Here is a 16247-nt window from a genome sequence, read left to right as displayed (position 1 = left end):
GCAAACGCACGTAACACTTATTTAATGACGTTGTCGAAGTAACTAAACGATTATCTGTCATATTATTTATTTTGAAAAAAAGTTTTACTCTTTATGAATATTAAAAGAAAAATTACTAAACATTTATTAATGATGTCTCACTTTTACAGACATTTGTTTTTAAATTTCTTTTTAAATGACGACTTTTATCTTTTTTTAATAGCATTTGCGGATGGGTAAAAAGCGAAAAGTAACTAAACCATTTACTGATAATTTCTCACTTTTACAAATATTTTTAACAGATAAATGTTATCAAAGTCAAGATAACGAGAAATTGTCAGTAAATGGTTTAGCTATTTTTTCGTTTTTTACCCATCCGCAAATGCTATTAAAAAAAAGTCGATAAAAGTCGTCATTTAAAAAGAAATAAATAAATAAAAATGTCAGCATACCCATCCGCAAATGCTATTAAAAAAAGTCGATAAAAGTCATTTAAAAAGAAATGCCTGTAAAAGTGAGACATTGCACTGCAAGGCTATAAATGGTCCACAAGTAATTTTTTTACTATAAAAATCTGAAAAAAAATCTTTATAATTTACGTACTTGTTTGTCACTGCATGAAAAGATCATATGTCAAAAATCACGTAAATCGATCAAGTATTTTTTTTTATTTAAGAAAATCAAATATTATGAGACATTTTATAGTAAAAAAATATTACTTGTGGAGTGTGGACCACTAGCAGTGTCAGAAATTTCGTGAAAATAGTGAATAATTCCACCACATCTTTTCAAGCTTATAACTCCTCGAAAAATGTAATTCAAGCCCTAATTTTTTTTTCAATTAAAGGAGCAAGGACAAAGATTTTATTAAAAAAAAAACAAAAAAAACAACAACAATGTGTTTTTTTTTAAAAAAAAATGGTTTTAAACTTCGGACTTTACAGGTAAATTTCTAAAAAAGCGATTTTTTTTTTTGTTTTAAATTTGAATATATTATTTATTGACCTTTTCTCTTCAATTTGTGATATATAAAACTCCCCGACATAAATTAATTATTTACTTTTTAATAGACATTTCAAAATGAGAGGCGTGAATTATTCGACCCCCTGTCTTTCCAAGCTTATAACTCCTCGAAAAATGTAATTCAAGCCCTATTTTTTTTTTTCAATTAAAGGAGCAAGGACCAAGGTTTCATTAAAAAAAAAAAAAAAGACAAAAAAAAACAATGTGTTCTTATAAAATAAGGTTTTAAACTTCGGACTTTACAGGTAAATTTCTAAAAAAGGGATTTTTTTTTTTTTTGTTTTAAATTTGAATATATTATTTATTGACCTTTTCTCTTCAATTTGTGATATATAAAACTCTCCGACATAAATTAATTATTTACTTTTTAAGAGAAAGTTGAAAATGGGTGACACTTGGGGGGGGGGCGTGAATTTAAAAAAAAAACGTTTGTCTAAAATATTATATTCGGTTTATTGGAAAGAACATAAAATTTCACATTGACCCTGAAAATATCGTAAAAATAGAATCAATAGAAAAATTTTGATAGATTTTTAAAGTTTAAAAATTGAAAAATATTGAGTTCGGAAAATTCATTACTGTTTTAAAAAAAAAAAAAAATATTTCTATTACTTTTAAAACAACTGTAATAGTTTATTTTGGAAGTATAATCCATAAAGAAAATAAATGACCCACTTTTATAACAGAGAAATTACGAGATTTTTATATTGTATTCGTAGTTTCGTGTTAGGGGTGTCAAAAATTCCTACAAAAATTCTGATACTGCTAGTGGACCAGTGGACAACGCACTGGACCACCATTTATAGACTTGCACCCATTAATAAATGTTTAGTAATTTTTCTTTTAATATTCATAAAGAGTAAACCTTTTTTCAAAATAAATAATGTGACAAATAATCGTTTAGTTACTACAACAACGTGAGTAAATAAAAAAAAAAAATGTTACGTGCGCTTGCGTCAGGAAGGGAGTGACGCGTGTTTTTTTTTTATGCTGGTCGCCATGGAACTCAACTCCCAGGGAGTACCAAAAATTCACTTAATTTCATCAAGTAGTTTTGTTTTTTGTTTTTTTTACAGCGAAAAAAAAAACAATTTGTTATGATACCGAGCAAAAGGTTCGATTTTTAGGAAGAAAATCTAGAATTAAAAATGGGGAGGGAGTATCGGCACTTTATATGGAGTTATCTCCCCGTGTCGTGTTCAGCAAATTTCACAATGGCTGACTTCAACCGTGGCTACCGTAGTTTTTCCGCTGTAAAAAAAAAAAAAAAAAAAAAAAACTAGTCGATCAAATTAAATGAAATTTTTGGTATTTTTTTTAGTTTACCGACCCCTCGGCATTCACTTTTCATTTGTCAACTCAGAACGTTTTCGGGTACGCTGAGAACGAATATCGCATTTATTTTTTCCGCAAACACTCAGTTATCCATATTTGAAGACATTCAGTATCCAACGTAATCACTATTGTTTTTGCTGGCGGCCATCTTGTTTCCCATTTAGGAAAAAATGCCAAAAAGAGCCAAAACCTGGCCCGAAAATATTTTTCGGCTTCAAGGCCGAAATGACCTCCACACCCCCACCTTACCCCACCCCACCCTTTCGGATATTTTTCCGCTTCCCGATATTGAAACGGACAATCTTTTTTTCACTTTCTTAATTATATTCATTTTTTTTCACTTTCTTACTAAAATGCGCGTACGCGCGTAGTCATTTGACGTTTCACAAGGTGCATGAATACATGGCGGACATTTTAAATTACAAGAAATATTTTTCATAAAATAAAGTTTTCACCTCATTTAAGAGTAAAAATATTGCTGTCAGTAAGTTTTCACGGGCGGTTTACAAAAGCATATTTTATGTTTTTCGTGTGTGTGGGGGGGGAGGGGTTATTCAATTATAGACTTGTGTAGTTTAACAGGTGCTTCTGCAGTTTAATTAACTGTTTTTGTTTTAAAAAAATTAATAAAATATTCCAGTACTTCTACAGTTAACTACTATGCTGAAATAATAACGTTATTATTAAGAAACCCATTCTTAACACGGATGGGGCTTTGTTAATTATTCTGTACTTGTACCTATAATCAGGATCAGTTCACGAACCTTATCATATTTAAAGATAATATTTAAATGAAACAAGAAATTGTGGAACGTAATTGAGCTGGGTCGCTAAATTCACTAATATGATACTGTCTATTTCCTGTGACGTAGCAAGCAATGGCTCGAGTAATGTTGGAATTAGCACTATTTAGAAAACTTTTGCTGGTGCATTGCAGTTGCTTCTGAAGGTTTTTTCTTTTTTTTTTGTATAGACTTGTGACACGCAGTTTTCAGTTTCCATGTCGACTTCACCATGTAAGGACATGTCGTATCCGTGCCGAATTTATGGGAAATTTTCTTGCCTTATTCCCGCAGAACGCATTCAAGGGAACTCGTGCTTCTGTGGGGAGTTTGACTTAATCTTCAGTTGGGAACTTATAAAAGAAATTACTGTTTTGACTCAATTTCTGTCATAAACTTTATAAGAACCTTACAACCATATGGTGATACGGATAATTATTCTTCCACGTTCTTGACTTGTCTCAGTCGAGAAGGGTGGTCTAATGGAGAGGCCACTACTAGTCCTGATGGCATGCAAAGGCACGCCATATCTGCAACACTGAATGAGGTAATTTGTTTCTCATTAATTAATGTTTGCAATGATGATAGTCTTTTTGTGACACTTGACATACGGACAAGTAAATTAATATTTAGATTCTCATATTCACATATTTTTTGCTGCTATATTCATCCAAGATTGAATGTTCTGAATAATTGTGCTGTGTGAAAATGTCTCCCTTTCGAAAAGAACTCTAGCAGAAAGTGATGCATATGAGACTTACAATCCATTCTACCGTCGCAGAAGGGAACAAAGTTGATGTGTCTCTATTGGCAATAAATTCTTACGTTCATAGCATTAAAAGATGGCTAGCAAACTGTGAAAGTGTTCCAGACCAGGTTGGGATTTGCCAGGAAAATTTGGTGTTCATGTTGCGAATCAGGGAGAACCTGGATAGGCTTGAAGAGAAATATCCTTCATTCAGAATGATAGTTAAGAATGCACCAGAAATTGTCAAATCCAATCTGGTGACACCTTTTTTTTTTTGTTTTACATAGGCGTCACCATTTATCAAGGCACAGAGGCAGGGTTACTGAGTGCACAGTAGTCTGTGGGATAATATAGTAATCGTTAGTAGTGGAAATTTGGTAAATTGGATTACTTAAGGGGACGGTTCATCAAGAATTTGTTTAGATTGGACTTGAAGACAACCAAATTGTAGTCAGATGGAAAACAGACAAACGGAAGAGAGTTCCACAGGCATGCAGTTCTAAGAAAAAAGCTTTGTTTGCCAAAAAGAGCAGGAAAATGGTGTGGCAAAAATGTTCACCATCTTGCCAGTTACACGTCATGGTGGGGATATGAAGTCTTTGAAGAAATCTACTGTCTCACATGGAATTTATCACGATTCGATTGTTATAGAGAGACTTCAATTTGTTGTCATGAGGACAAAATTGAAGTTTTCAAAGAAATTATTGTTCTCAAAGAGGAAAAGAACCATGTTAATTTGTCCTGGAATTACAAGATAGTAGAGTTGAATTATATTTCTTCCTTGAAGATTTTGGAGAGAGTGGTGTACTCTCTAGAAAAAAAGGACTATATGAAGACTATATAAATGTTTTCCAGGAGTATGAAAAAAAATGGATATTATTGAACCTATACATGTATCCAGTGAAGATTTCAAAAACTATTATTGGATCCCTCCATCATTCTGTCATTAAAGAAGGTGCAAAAATCACTACTAAAGATCGATTTTATTTTTTCCTGAAGGATGCCGATTGTTTGTGTACCTTCAGGAAAAATCTATTATCTTTAGCTTTAATGCAAGTCCATTGACTGTGAGTTTCGTACACAGGTATCATGCTGAATGATTCACTTACGATGGCTTGAAAAAGTTAACTGGAATGAAGAAATTAGAATATTTTAGTTTCACAACAATCAAACTTCAGATGTTGAGAAAGTTGTTAACGACAGACCACTTGCTTATATTGCTTTTTCTGACAAGAGTCTAGATATTTTGAATCCAAACAATTTTTTTACAAACCTGCATTCATTGCTGAGATGTTACGAAGTTGATGACCTCTGTCCTGATCCCCCAAGTAGGATCTAATTGTTGGAATCTCTTCAATTAAGGAAGAATTTTGTGGAGAAATTCTGTAAGGTTTGGCAAAACAGTTATCTCCTTTCTTTGAGAGAAATGGGAAGAAATATGATAAGTCATTGTACTGAGAAAATATCAGTTGATGATGTTTTTTGGTGAAGTTCCCAATCCGGCCATTCTGGAGTCTTGGTAGAGTTCTTCGTCTCATTTGTGGGAAGGATGGATGAATTTGTTCCAGCTGTATATTCAGGGATGGTTGTGACAAATTCATTCCTTAAAGTATTTGTATATTTTAGAAATTAGAAGCTTCTCCTGCAGATTATACAGAGGCTGAATTAGAAAAAGAGGGGGACCTTTTTCTTTGTCCTACTTGTTTTGTTGGAAATGATGGTTCTTCCCCAATTATGTGGTTTGATGAATGCAAGAATCTCTTGCGGGGAAGTCTCTGAGAAAGAGACTTGTGGAGATTGGTATTGTCCAGATTGTAAGGTACAAGGCTCTTCTTCTCGTGTTAATATGTAAAGCATCTGTAAATAAAGCTTCTCTTGTCTTATTTAGGGTAAAGAGAAGATATACCTTGAGATGAAAGAAAAAAAGATTAAGTCTTTGATTCTTATACAATATTGAGTTTAAACATAATAAAACAATTATCCATTGTTGCAAAAGTTGTAAAGTTATTCTTGATTGTAAAAACAAATGTTTAACATTACTTCTATAAAACATGTAGTATTCTTTGTTAAATAGCATCACTTAAAGTTAAAACATTAATTGCAAAAGAAAAACCTTTTTGGTCCCCCAATTTATCGGAGAAGGATCTATGTTTTCAGTGGCGTCCGTGCATCCATTAGTCTGGATGATTGCCAGATAACCGTCAATTAGTTTTTCCTGAAATTTTGTCACAAATTGTATTTCATTAAATAAATGTGCACAGTAGAAAAACATTTTTGAGAAAATTTCTGTTGCATCGTCAGGGGCTCAAAAGAAGTCAAAATAGCCAAAAATGACACATTTTGCCCCATAACTTTTGATCCATCGATTAGATTTTTCTGAAACTTGGCCAAAATGTGGAACCCATTGTTCTTAATATAAATCCAGTATGGTGACCTTGGCAAAATTCTGGTTCACATCCCCAAGGAACTTTCAGTGCTGAAAACGACCCTTTTTGTGACTCTTTTTTTCATATTTTTCAACAGAAACTTGATGTGTCTGACTATATAGTGGTTTTTCATGGTGGTCAACTCAAATATACATGTGTTAAGGCCTGAAACTGCACCGTTATCCAAAAAAGAGTGAAAAGGATTAGTTTGGAATTAGGGTAAAACCATGTCATGTTAAAAAATTCCAAATGGAAAGTCGTAATATAGGATCCAAAGGAATTTATCAAAGTCGGAACTTTATTCTTTTAATTGTCGTCTGGCAAGTAACAGCGCCTTTTTTATTTATATAACTAAATTTTTTTTTTTTTTTTGAGGCGGCAAACTTTAAATCACAGAAAATGTTTTATATTATACAAATGTGGTTTATTTCAAAGATGACTTTTTAGCATTTATGCTTTGAATAATTTCAGACATATGGCCCTGCAGCTACAGCATCATCTAGAGGTCCAATTTTCACAATCAATATGCATTAAATTAGGCTGTATTTCGGCAATAGTGTGTCAGGTGTTGTCTTCCAGGGGGTCTATTGCGTCTGGTTTATCAGCGTAGATAAGAACTTTGCATATCCCCAAAGAAAATAATCTAATGGAATAAATCGCAAGAGCGAGATGGTTAGTTGACATGGCCATTTCGTGAAATCAAATGTTCATCTCAGCAAATTGATTGTATCATTTGCAATTTGCAAACACTGTTCGGGTGTTAGTCTCTTCCTGATGAATTGCCAAACTAAGCTGAGCTCAAAATGACTAATAGTTGCCAAATCTACAATTACAGAAAATAGTCGTCAATTTCAAAGTTCGCCGCCTCAAAAAAAAAAACAAAAAAAAAACACGGTGTATTTCGGTAAAAGTTGAATCTTTATACTCGGAACTGCTTACATCAGTATGATTACAAATCTATGATTACCTCTTCCGAAAGTATCCTGTACCACCAATCGTTAAAGAACAAAATAACAGTAAATTTGTAAATTAAAAACATCTTTTGCTACCTTCTCTAAAAAACGAGACTACTTTCTTTTAGGCAATTACATATAAACCCGTATTACAAACTTGACGAAAGAAAAAAATATTTTAGAATTCTGTTTTGCTATAAATCTATTATAAAATAATACTCTCTTTCTGGAGCATTCTATTTTTTAGAATAATTAACTATTTTTTTCTTTTTTCATCTCTAACCGTAAGTTGAATTGGCAGTTTTGAAATTACATGTAATCATTTTAAAAAAGAAAAGGCTAGAATGTATATTACATAGAATTTGTCAAACTGGCCCATTACTCAAAATTTTAAATTGTTTCTTTAGTTTAGTTTATTTCTTTCTAACTTTATTTTCGCTAAGTTTATCAGGATGTTCACATGTAAACTGCCTTAAAAAAGGTTGCATTACATCGTTTCTTGATATATTTACACAGACAAGGCATGAAGCCATTTGATTTAAATAGATAAAAACAATTTTTTCAGGGGCCCAAAACAATAAGTGTTAAATTGATAGATTCTGATCTGCAAAACAGCAATTATTCCCCCTTTGTCAGAAACATTGTTCATGGAATGTAAGAACTAAAGGACAAAATAAGAGAAGTGGGAGTTACGAGGCTGTTGAAAGTAAAGAAAAATTTAGGAAAAACAAATGTTTTCCCATAAAAAATTTTTTTTAAAACATATTAATTCTTAGAATAAGCATATTTTCTTTTGAAATAAATTTGAATTTGGAATGCAGCTGTCCGTTTCATGAAACTGGATGGCAAGTCAAGTATGATTAACTTGTGAACTGAACTGGAAAACATCTTTCATCTTTTAAGAGAATTTATTGTTGAGACATGTCCTCTTGAATGTACAGAGAAAACTAAATAGCTGAAAAACAACTTTAGTTAAAATACACTTGTACAACACAAGTAAACTTGGGGGTTTTGTGTATTAATATTATTATTAAAAAACCCTTTTTTTCTATTCATTTAAAAAGAAAATATAACTTTGTTATATATAGATCGTGGAATTGCATTTATCTGCAAAAGATCTAGCTAATTTGCGTATTCTTTTAAACATTCGTTTTAATTAATTCCCTATTAGTTTTTTTTTATGGGATGATCACCTTTAGTTTATTATTACGTGTAATTATATTCATGCAGATGTTCTACATGATTTTTCTACCACCAATAGCAATGACCAAAGATTCATTATCTGAAAATACATCTTTTAAACTCCTCAGCCTAACGTTCACAGGAAACATGAGTTGGAACACTTACATTGAGAGCATTGCCAGGACCGCTGCAAAGAAGTTAGGATCTCTCTACTGTGTTAGAAAGTTACTAACGCCCGAAAGTATCCTGTACCTCTATAAGGCCACCATCTGTCCATGTATGGAGTATTGTCATATTTGGGCTGGTGTATCTGCTACTAGTCTCTTGCTCCTAGACAAGGTATAAAAGAGAGTCGCCAACTTGATAGGTTCTGAACTGTCGTTTAAGCTTCAATCTGTCCCACCAACGAAATGTTGCATCCCTCTGCCTGTTTTACAAGTATTTTAATGGTGGATGCTCTGACGAACTTCAAGCTTTTGTACACCCTCAACGTAAATATCCCCCATAAAACCAGACAAGCAGCAAAATCCCACCCCTTCATAATTGAGATCCCTAGATGTAAGAGAGCCTTCTACTCCAGTAGTTTCTTCCCCAGAACTGCTAGACTTTGGAATTCCCTTCCGGGTCCCTGCTTCCCCAACTGTACTGACATGCAGAAGTTTAAGGAAAAATGTGAGACTTTGAATTCTTGGTGATGGAACGTCGTGACGAAATAAACCATCAAGTGTTTTTTGTAAAGCTCGTCTTGTCTTGTGATTCTTACAGAAAGGTAAAGTCCAATTGTATTATATATTTGTGTTATATGTCTTTACATACACGTCTCAACATCATCATGTCCGAACTGTCTGAACACTATATGTCATCACTCAAAGAGCTTTTTTCTTCTTCCATTCAACACAATTAAGGAATGAACTTTTAATATATAAGAATCTCTCCTAACATGAACAATCTAAGTCTCTTACATCTCTCTCTCTCTCTCTCTCTTTCTCTGAGTACATCAACATCCCTCTTAATAAATCTCTCTCACTAAGACTCGTATCTTTACTAATAAGACTCTTCTAAGACTGCGCGTATAATAAGCTTCTCTTCCTAAGACTCTCTCAATGAAACCCCTTATGCAACATAACAGTTGATTTATTGTGTCTAACTGTGTCGGATATATACTCGAGAGTAAAAACAATGAAAAGAATATGCTGTTGTCATAGCGCTACTAATGACTAGGGATCAAATTTAATGCAAATCTGAAATATTTGAATTTTCAAATGTGAGATCATGCCTGTATTATGCCCACTAAAAATCTTTAAAATACTTCATATAATGACTGATACCTATTGTCAGAATTTCATAAAAATTGGAGATGTCTAAATTTTCATAGTGTTCCACCTCTTCTTTGCTTCCTTTGCATAAACTAAATTCAATTAAACATAGTCTACATTAACCACCCTTACGCCTAGCAACTGCGTTCCAAAATTAATAATGATTGGTTGATTAGTTTAGGAGTGAATCCTACACATACTGATATAAAAACATATACACATACCTAACTTATAAATAAATGAGATTAAAAATATTTTTTTAGGTTACAGCGGTTGCTGCTCGAGACATCGAAAGAGCCCAAAAACATGCAGACAAATTTCAAATACCAAAAGCTTTTGGCTGTTATGAAGACTTGGCCAAAGAAGAAACTGTTGGTAAATATCTAATTGTTTTATTTTATATTTTTTATAAGAATCATAATTTGAAATTTGTGTAATTAAAATGAAGAATAGGCAGGAAAGCTGACATTAAAAATGAATTATTTTTTTGGTGAACCCAATACTTCTTCTTTTCCCTGCAGCTTCTTTCTCACAGAACAGATGTTCGTGGTTAATGCGGTACAAATTGAATGCAACTGGTTTGTGTTCAAAGTTAAGTGCAGAGCGGTCGAAAGGTTGAGACTGACAAGTTTCAAACCCATTGACTTCCATTGACAAAGCATGCAAGGTGTCACAAGGCAGTTCAGTGCATTTTGAGTGTAAGCCAGCTAACGGGGGTTACCGCCCCACTCATACACCTTAAAATAAATAGGGACACACATGCGTTTTCTAGACAGTCTAGAGTCTACAGTTAATCGCAGTCAGTCAGAACAGTAGATTCCGAGAAGATGAAAGACTTCACGATGAGAGAGGGAGATGGATGGCAGATAATCAGATTGCAAAATTCTCACCCTCCTTCTAAGGATGAGCAGAGAAACAGGAATGTGACTTTGACCGTGAAACTGAATAAAGATCCAATTGTGCAGAGAAATAAGACTATGCATGAGAGAGCTTTTGTTTCAGGTCAGGACACCAACCACTCAAGGACACAGTCAAGAGATGCAAAGAGGATTCAAAAGGTACGTTCTGCTTCATTTTTAGAAACCCATCAAAAAGGCTGATGTGCCGTAAAGTGAACATTGATGCAGTATAAACAGAGACTCCCCTTCCCTCCATGTAACTGATGTTGCTAGTCTTTTTCTACTTTATGGTAGGTTCTCAACTAAGCTTCAATCTATGGCTCCACCTTCTATGAAAAAATTTCTCAGCAAGAACTCGTCTTTTACCAACACTGCAAAAACTTTCTTTCTTCCTCTGTGTATCTAAAATTAAATAGAACTTCCATGAACAAAGTTTCTTTCCAATAACTTCACATCTGTGGAACACATCATGAAAACGTTTCCCTATACAGTACAACATGGTAATTTTCAAGTCCAATATAAACAAATATCTATCACATCATCCTGTGAATTAATTATAGTTTTTAATCCTTTCATAGTACTATCCCATCAACCAATTAAAACTCTCACAAACCCTTCTCCTTGAGTGGCTTTTGGCCCTGATAAGTTAGAAACCAGTATAAAAAAAAATAAAATAAACAAAGCCACCAACTTAATGTACAGACCTGTTTTTTTTTTAAATATTTATATTTTATATTTTTAAACTGCATATTTATTTTATTTTTACTCATTATGTTTCTGAACTTTTGAGATGAGGATTGGTAATTCATATAATTTGGACTAGTGTTCTCATCTTGAGTGTTATTTTCACAACGTTTCGGTCGATATAACCTCTACACCTCTTCAGGTGTATCTTGTTTAACTCAGAGAATCTTTCTGTTGTACTCTGGTGAATCTACACAAAATTTTTAATGGAACCTTTTATTTAATCCATGAGGGTAGCATGCTCTTATTCTGTCAGCCATGACCAAGTAGATGTCTCTGAGTAATTCGCAGTTGTATTCTTTAGTATCCCCACACTGAGGATTGAACCTTCAACTTCCAGAAGAGTTTACCTTAAAATTGAATTTTACTTAGTACTTTATTCATTACTAGCGGGGTTGCCCTGGTGTTTGTAGGGGTACAAAAAAAAAAAAAAAGTGGTAGTAGGCAGGCAGGCTCGAACCTGCAATGCAAAGGCAGGAAAGAAAGTGAAAGAAAATGTGAGAGTTTACCGCTACACCATGACGCAAGCGGAAGTGTGAAGTGTTGAAATTTAGCTATGCCAAGCATTACACCATAACGGATAGTGAAATGACTGGCTGTAAGCCAGTCAAGCTTTCAGCTTTCTGCTGTATTTGTTTCTCCATGATGTTGGGGAAAACCAGCTCCTCCCAAAAAGGGGGAACTCTGGCAGTGTCTTAATGAATAGCAATTGTCTGATATGAAGGGTTTCCCCCACATCGATCAAAGTTGATTGCCTTCAAGATATTCCAGCCCGGAAGGTCAGGCGATTGACTTTGCTTCGATCAGTTTTGCTTTTATACTGGAAACCAGGGATTTTTTAAAACTCAATCAAATAAAAGATAAAGACGACGTCCATTCGCAAATTGGAGATATTACAATCTAGGAAGTAAAAGGAAACTTCTCCATAAATGTTACCTTGTCGAGAACCCCCACAAAAAAGACCTTTCTCGGACATACACAAACACGAGTGCCCATTTTGCCTTTTATATTAAAGACTAGCGGGGCTACCCGGCGTTGCTCGGGACCATATAAACAGTGAGAAAATTGAATTTGGTTTTGTAATATATTTGTTATTCTTATGAGAGAGGAATTTTGTATGTTTATGTATCATTTGCTATTTCGAGCAAAAGAATATTTTACCTACATAAGACGGGTATTACACATATGAAATAATTGTATCTTACCTAGGGTAGGTAATTTACAGCATGTATATGCAAGGACGGGTAATATAAACCACATTTATCTCATCAAATCCCAAGCGATGCCAGGTATTTTGCTAATATATATTCTCACCTATTTCATTCAATCCCGGGCAACGCTGGGTGTTGTGCTAGTATATATCTCAACCAATCTCATTACATCCTGGGCAACGCCAAGTATTCTGCTAGTATATATTTGCATCTATCTCATTACATCGCACCTGTCTAAAATAATAAATTGGAGACATTGTCTTGGTTGGTTTTTCATTACAAACACATCATCCAAATAACTCATATTTCATCATTTTTCAAATTTTTGGATATGTAACTAATTTCAACAACCATGTCACATGATTTAACTTACATTATCGCACCCACTTTTACTAAAATAAAAACTTTGATACATAGGCTATGGTATGTTACTAATTTCGATTATCATTTTTCATGAGTAAATCCACATTATCGCCCGCTTCTATCACTAAAATAATAACTTTTAGACATTGTATGGCTGGTTATTTCATTATAAACCCACCAACAAAGTAACTCAAATTATATCCTTTTTCATAATTCTTGGATATGTTACTAATTTCAACGATTATTTTTAATGAAGTAACCCAAATAATCGCGGCCTCTTACTAAAATAATAACTTCCATACATTGTCTGGTCTGTCTAGTTCATTACGAACACACCAATCAAATAACTCACATTTCATCATTTTTCATAATTTTTGGATATGTTGCTACTTTCAACCGTCATTTTTTCTGAGTTCAATCACATAATCCCTCTCCTCTTACTAAAATAATACCTTTGAGACATTTCTCGGCTGTTTATTTAATTACAAACACATCAATAAAATACCTCACATTTCATCATTTTTCATAATTCTTGGATATGTTATGAATTTCGACAATCAAATTTAATGAGTGCGCACATATAATCGCCCAATTCTTACTAAAATCATAAATTTGCTACATTGACTGGGCTGTTTATTTCATTATAAACATACCAATCAAATAACTAAAACTTCATTTTTCATAATTCTTGGATATGTTACTAATTTCGACAATAATTGTCTGGCTAGTTATTTTATTACAAACACACCAATCAAATAACTCACATTTCATCATTTTTCATAATTCCTAGATATGTTACTAATTTCAACAGTCATTTTTCATGATTAACCCCACATAATTTACCCCGTCCTTCTAAAGAAATAACTCTGAGGCTGAGTTAATCCACATTATCGCCACCTACTATCACTAAAATAATAACTTTCAGACATTGTATGGCTGTTTTTTGTTTTCATTACAAACATCTATCAAGTTACTCACATTCGACCATTTTTCATAATTCTTTGATATGTTACTAATTTCGACAATAATTGTCTGGCTAGTTATTTTATTACAAACACACCAATCAAATAACTCACATTTCATCATTTTTCATAATTCCTAGATATGTTACTAATTTCAACAGTCATTTTTCATGATTAACCCCACATAATTTACCCCGTCCTTCTAAAGAAATAACTCTGAGGCTGAGTTAATCCACATTATCGCCACCTACTATCACTAAAATAATAACTTTCAGACATTGTATGGCTGTTTTTTTTCATTACAAACATCTATCAAGTTACTCACATTCGACCATTTTTCATAATTCTTGGATATGTTACTAATTTCTAGAATTATTTTTAATGAAGTAACCCAAATAATCGCCCCCGCCTCTTTAACCGACACGATCCCCTTCCTCTTACAAAAAAAAAACAACTTTGATACATCTTCTAGCCTGTCTATTCATTACCAACACACCAATCAAATAACTCACATTTAATCATTTTTTATAATTCTTGGATATGTTACTAATTTCGACAATCACTGTTTATGATTTAACCCACATAATCGACCCCCTCTTACTAAAATACTAAGTTTCAGACAATATCTGGGCTGTTTATTTCATTATAAACACACCAATCAAATAACTTACATTTAATCACTTTTCATATTTCTTGGATATGTTGCTAATTTCGACAATCGTTTTTCATGATTTAACACATATAATCCCCTTCCTCTTACTAAAATAATAACTTTGAGGCATTGTCTCTGATTATTTCATGATAAACACACCAATCAAATAACTCTCATTTTATCATTTTTCATAATTCTTGGATATGTTACTAATTTTGACAATCGTTTTTTATTATTTAACCCACATAATCCCCTCTCCTCTTGCTAAACAATACCTTTGAGACATTGTCTTGCTGGTTATTTCATTATAAACACACCAATCAAATAACTCAGATTTTATCATTTTTCATAATTATTGGATATGTTAATAATTTCGACAATCAATTTTCATGATTAAACACATATAATCGACCCTCTCTTACTGAAATAACAACCATGCGACAATGTCTGGGGTGTCTATTTCATTACAAACACGCAAATCAAATAACTAACATTTCATAATTTTTCATAATTCTTGGATATGTTACTAATTTCAACAATCGTTTATAGTGATTTAACCGACACAATCTCCTTCCTCTTGCTAAAATCATAACTTTGAGACATTGTCTGGGGTGGTTATTACATTACAAACACACCAATTAAATAACTCACATTTCATCATTTTTCATAATTCTTGGATATATTACTAATTTCGACAATCATGTTTCATGAGTTAACCCACATAATCCCCTTCCTCTTACTAAAGTAATACATTTGAGACATTGTCTGTGCGGGTAATTTCATTACAAACACACCAATCACATAACACACATTTCATCCTTTTTCACTTTTCTTGGATATATTACTAATTTCAACAATCATTTTTAATGATGTAACCCACATAATTGACCCCCTCTTACTAAAATATTAACTTTAAGACTATATCTGGACTGTTCATTTCATTATAAACACACCAATCCAATAAATTATATTTGATAACTTTTCATAATTCTTGGATATGTTACTAATTTCGACAATCGTTTTTTATAATTTAACCCACATAATATCATTTCCTTTGCTAAAATAATTACTTTGTGACATTGTCTGGCTGGTTATTTCATTGCAAACACACCAATCAAATACCTCACATTTTATCATATTTCATAATTCTTGGATATGTTACTAATTTTGACAATCATTTTTCATGATTTAATCCAAATAATCCCTTTTCCACTTATTAAAATAATAACTTAGAGATATTATCTGGCTAGTTATTTTATTACAAACAAAGCAATCAAATAACTCACATTTCATCATTTTTCATAATTCTTGGATATGTTACTAATTTCGACAGTAATTTTTCGTGATTAAACCCACATAATTGACCCTGTCCTACTAAAGAAATAACCCTGACACTTTTTTCTGCGCTGTTTATTTCATTATAAACACACAAATAAAATAACTTACATTTCATAACTTTTCATAATACTTGGATATGTTACTTATTTCAACAATCATGTTTCATGAGTTACCCAACATTATCGCCACCTCTTACTAAAATAATACATTTAAGACGTTGTCTTGGCTGTCTATTTGATTACAAACACAATAATCAAATAACTCACATGTCATCATTTACATAATTCTTGGATATTTTACTAATTTTGATAATCATTTTTCTTGATTTAACACT

General features: G+C 32.7%; 1 protein-coding gene across 2 annotated transcripts in view; it reads left to right on the top strand.

Moving 5' to 3' along the window:
* LOC145260297 (trans-1,2-dihydrobenzene-1,2-diol dehydrogenase-like) overlaps positions 1 to 16247 on the top strand; it is a 53450-nt gene that overhangs the window by 1197 nt on the left and 36006 nt on the right. Inside the window, exons 1-2 of one of the 2 annotated variants that reach the window (XM_080118164.1) lie at positions 9078 to 9197; positions 10008 to 10119. In XM_080118164.1, coding sequence (XP_079974290.1) covers positions 9123 to 9197; positions 10008 to 10119 — 187 coding nt within the window. In that variant the 5' untranslated portion in view covers positions 9078 to 9122. Of the gene's footprint in view, positions 1 to 9077; positions 9198 to 10007; positions 10120 to 16247 lie in introns of those variants that run through there. The other variant, XM_080118154.1, reaches the window with a different exon arrangement.

The sequence above is a fragment of the Euprymna scolopes genome, chromosome 3 (genome assembly GCF_053919585.1).
Source record: "Euprymna scolopes isolate OS-2025 chromosome 3, ASM5391958v1, whole genome shotgun sequence".
Lineage (NCBI taxonomy): Eukaryota > Metazoa > Mollusca > Cephalopoda > Sepiida > Sepiolidae > Euprymna > Euprymna scolopes.
This window is presented reverse-complemented; position numbering and strand designations above follow the sequence as displayed.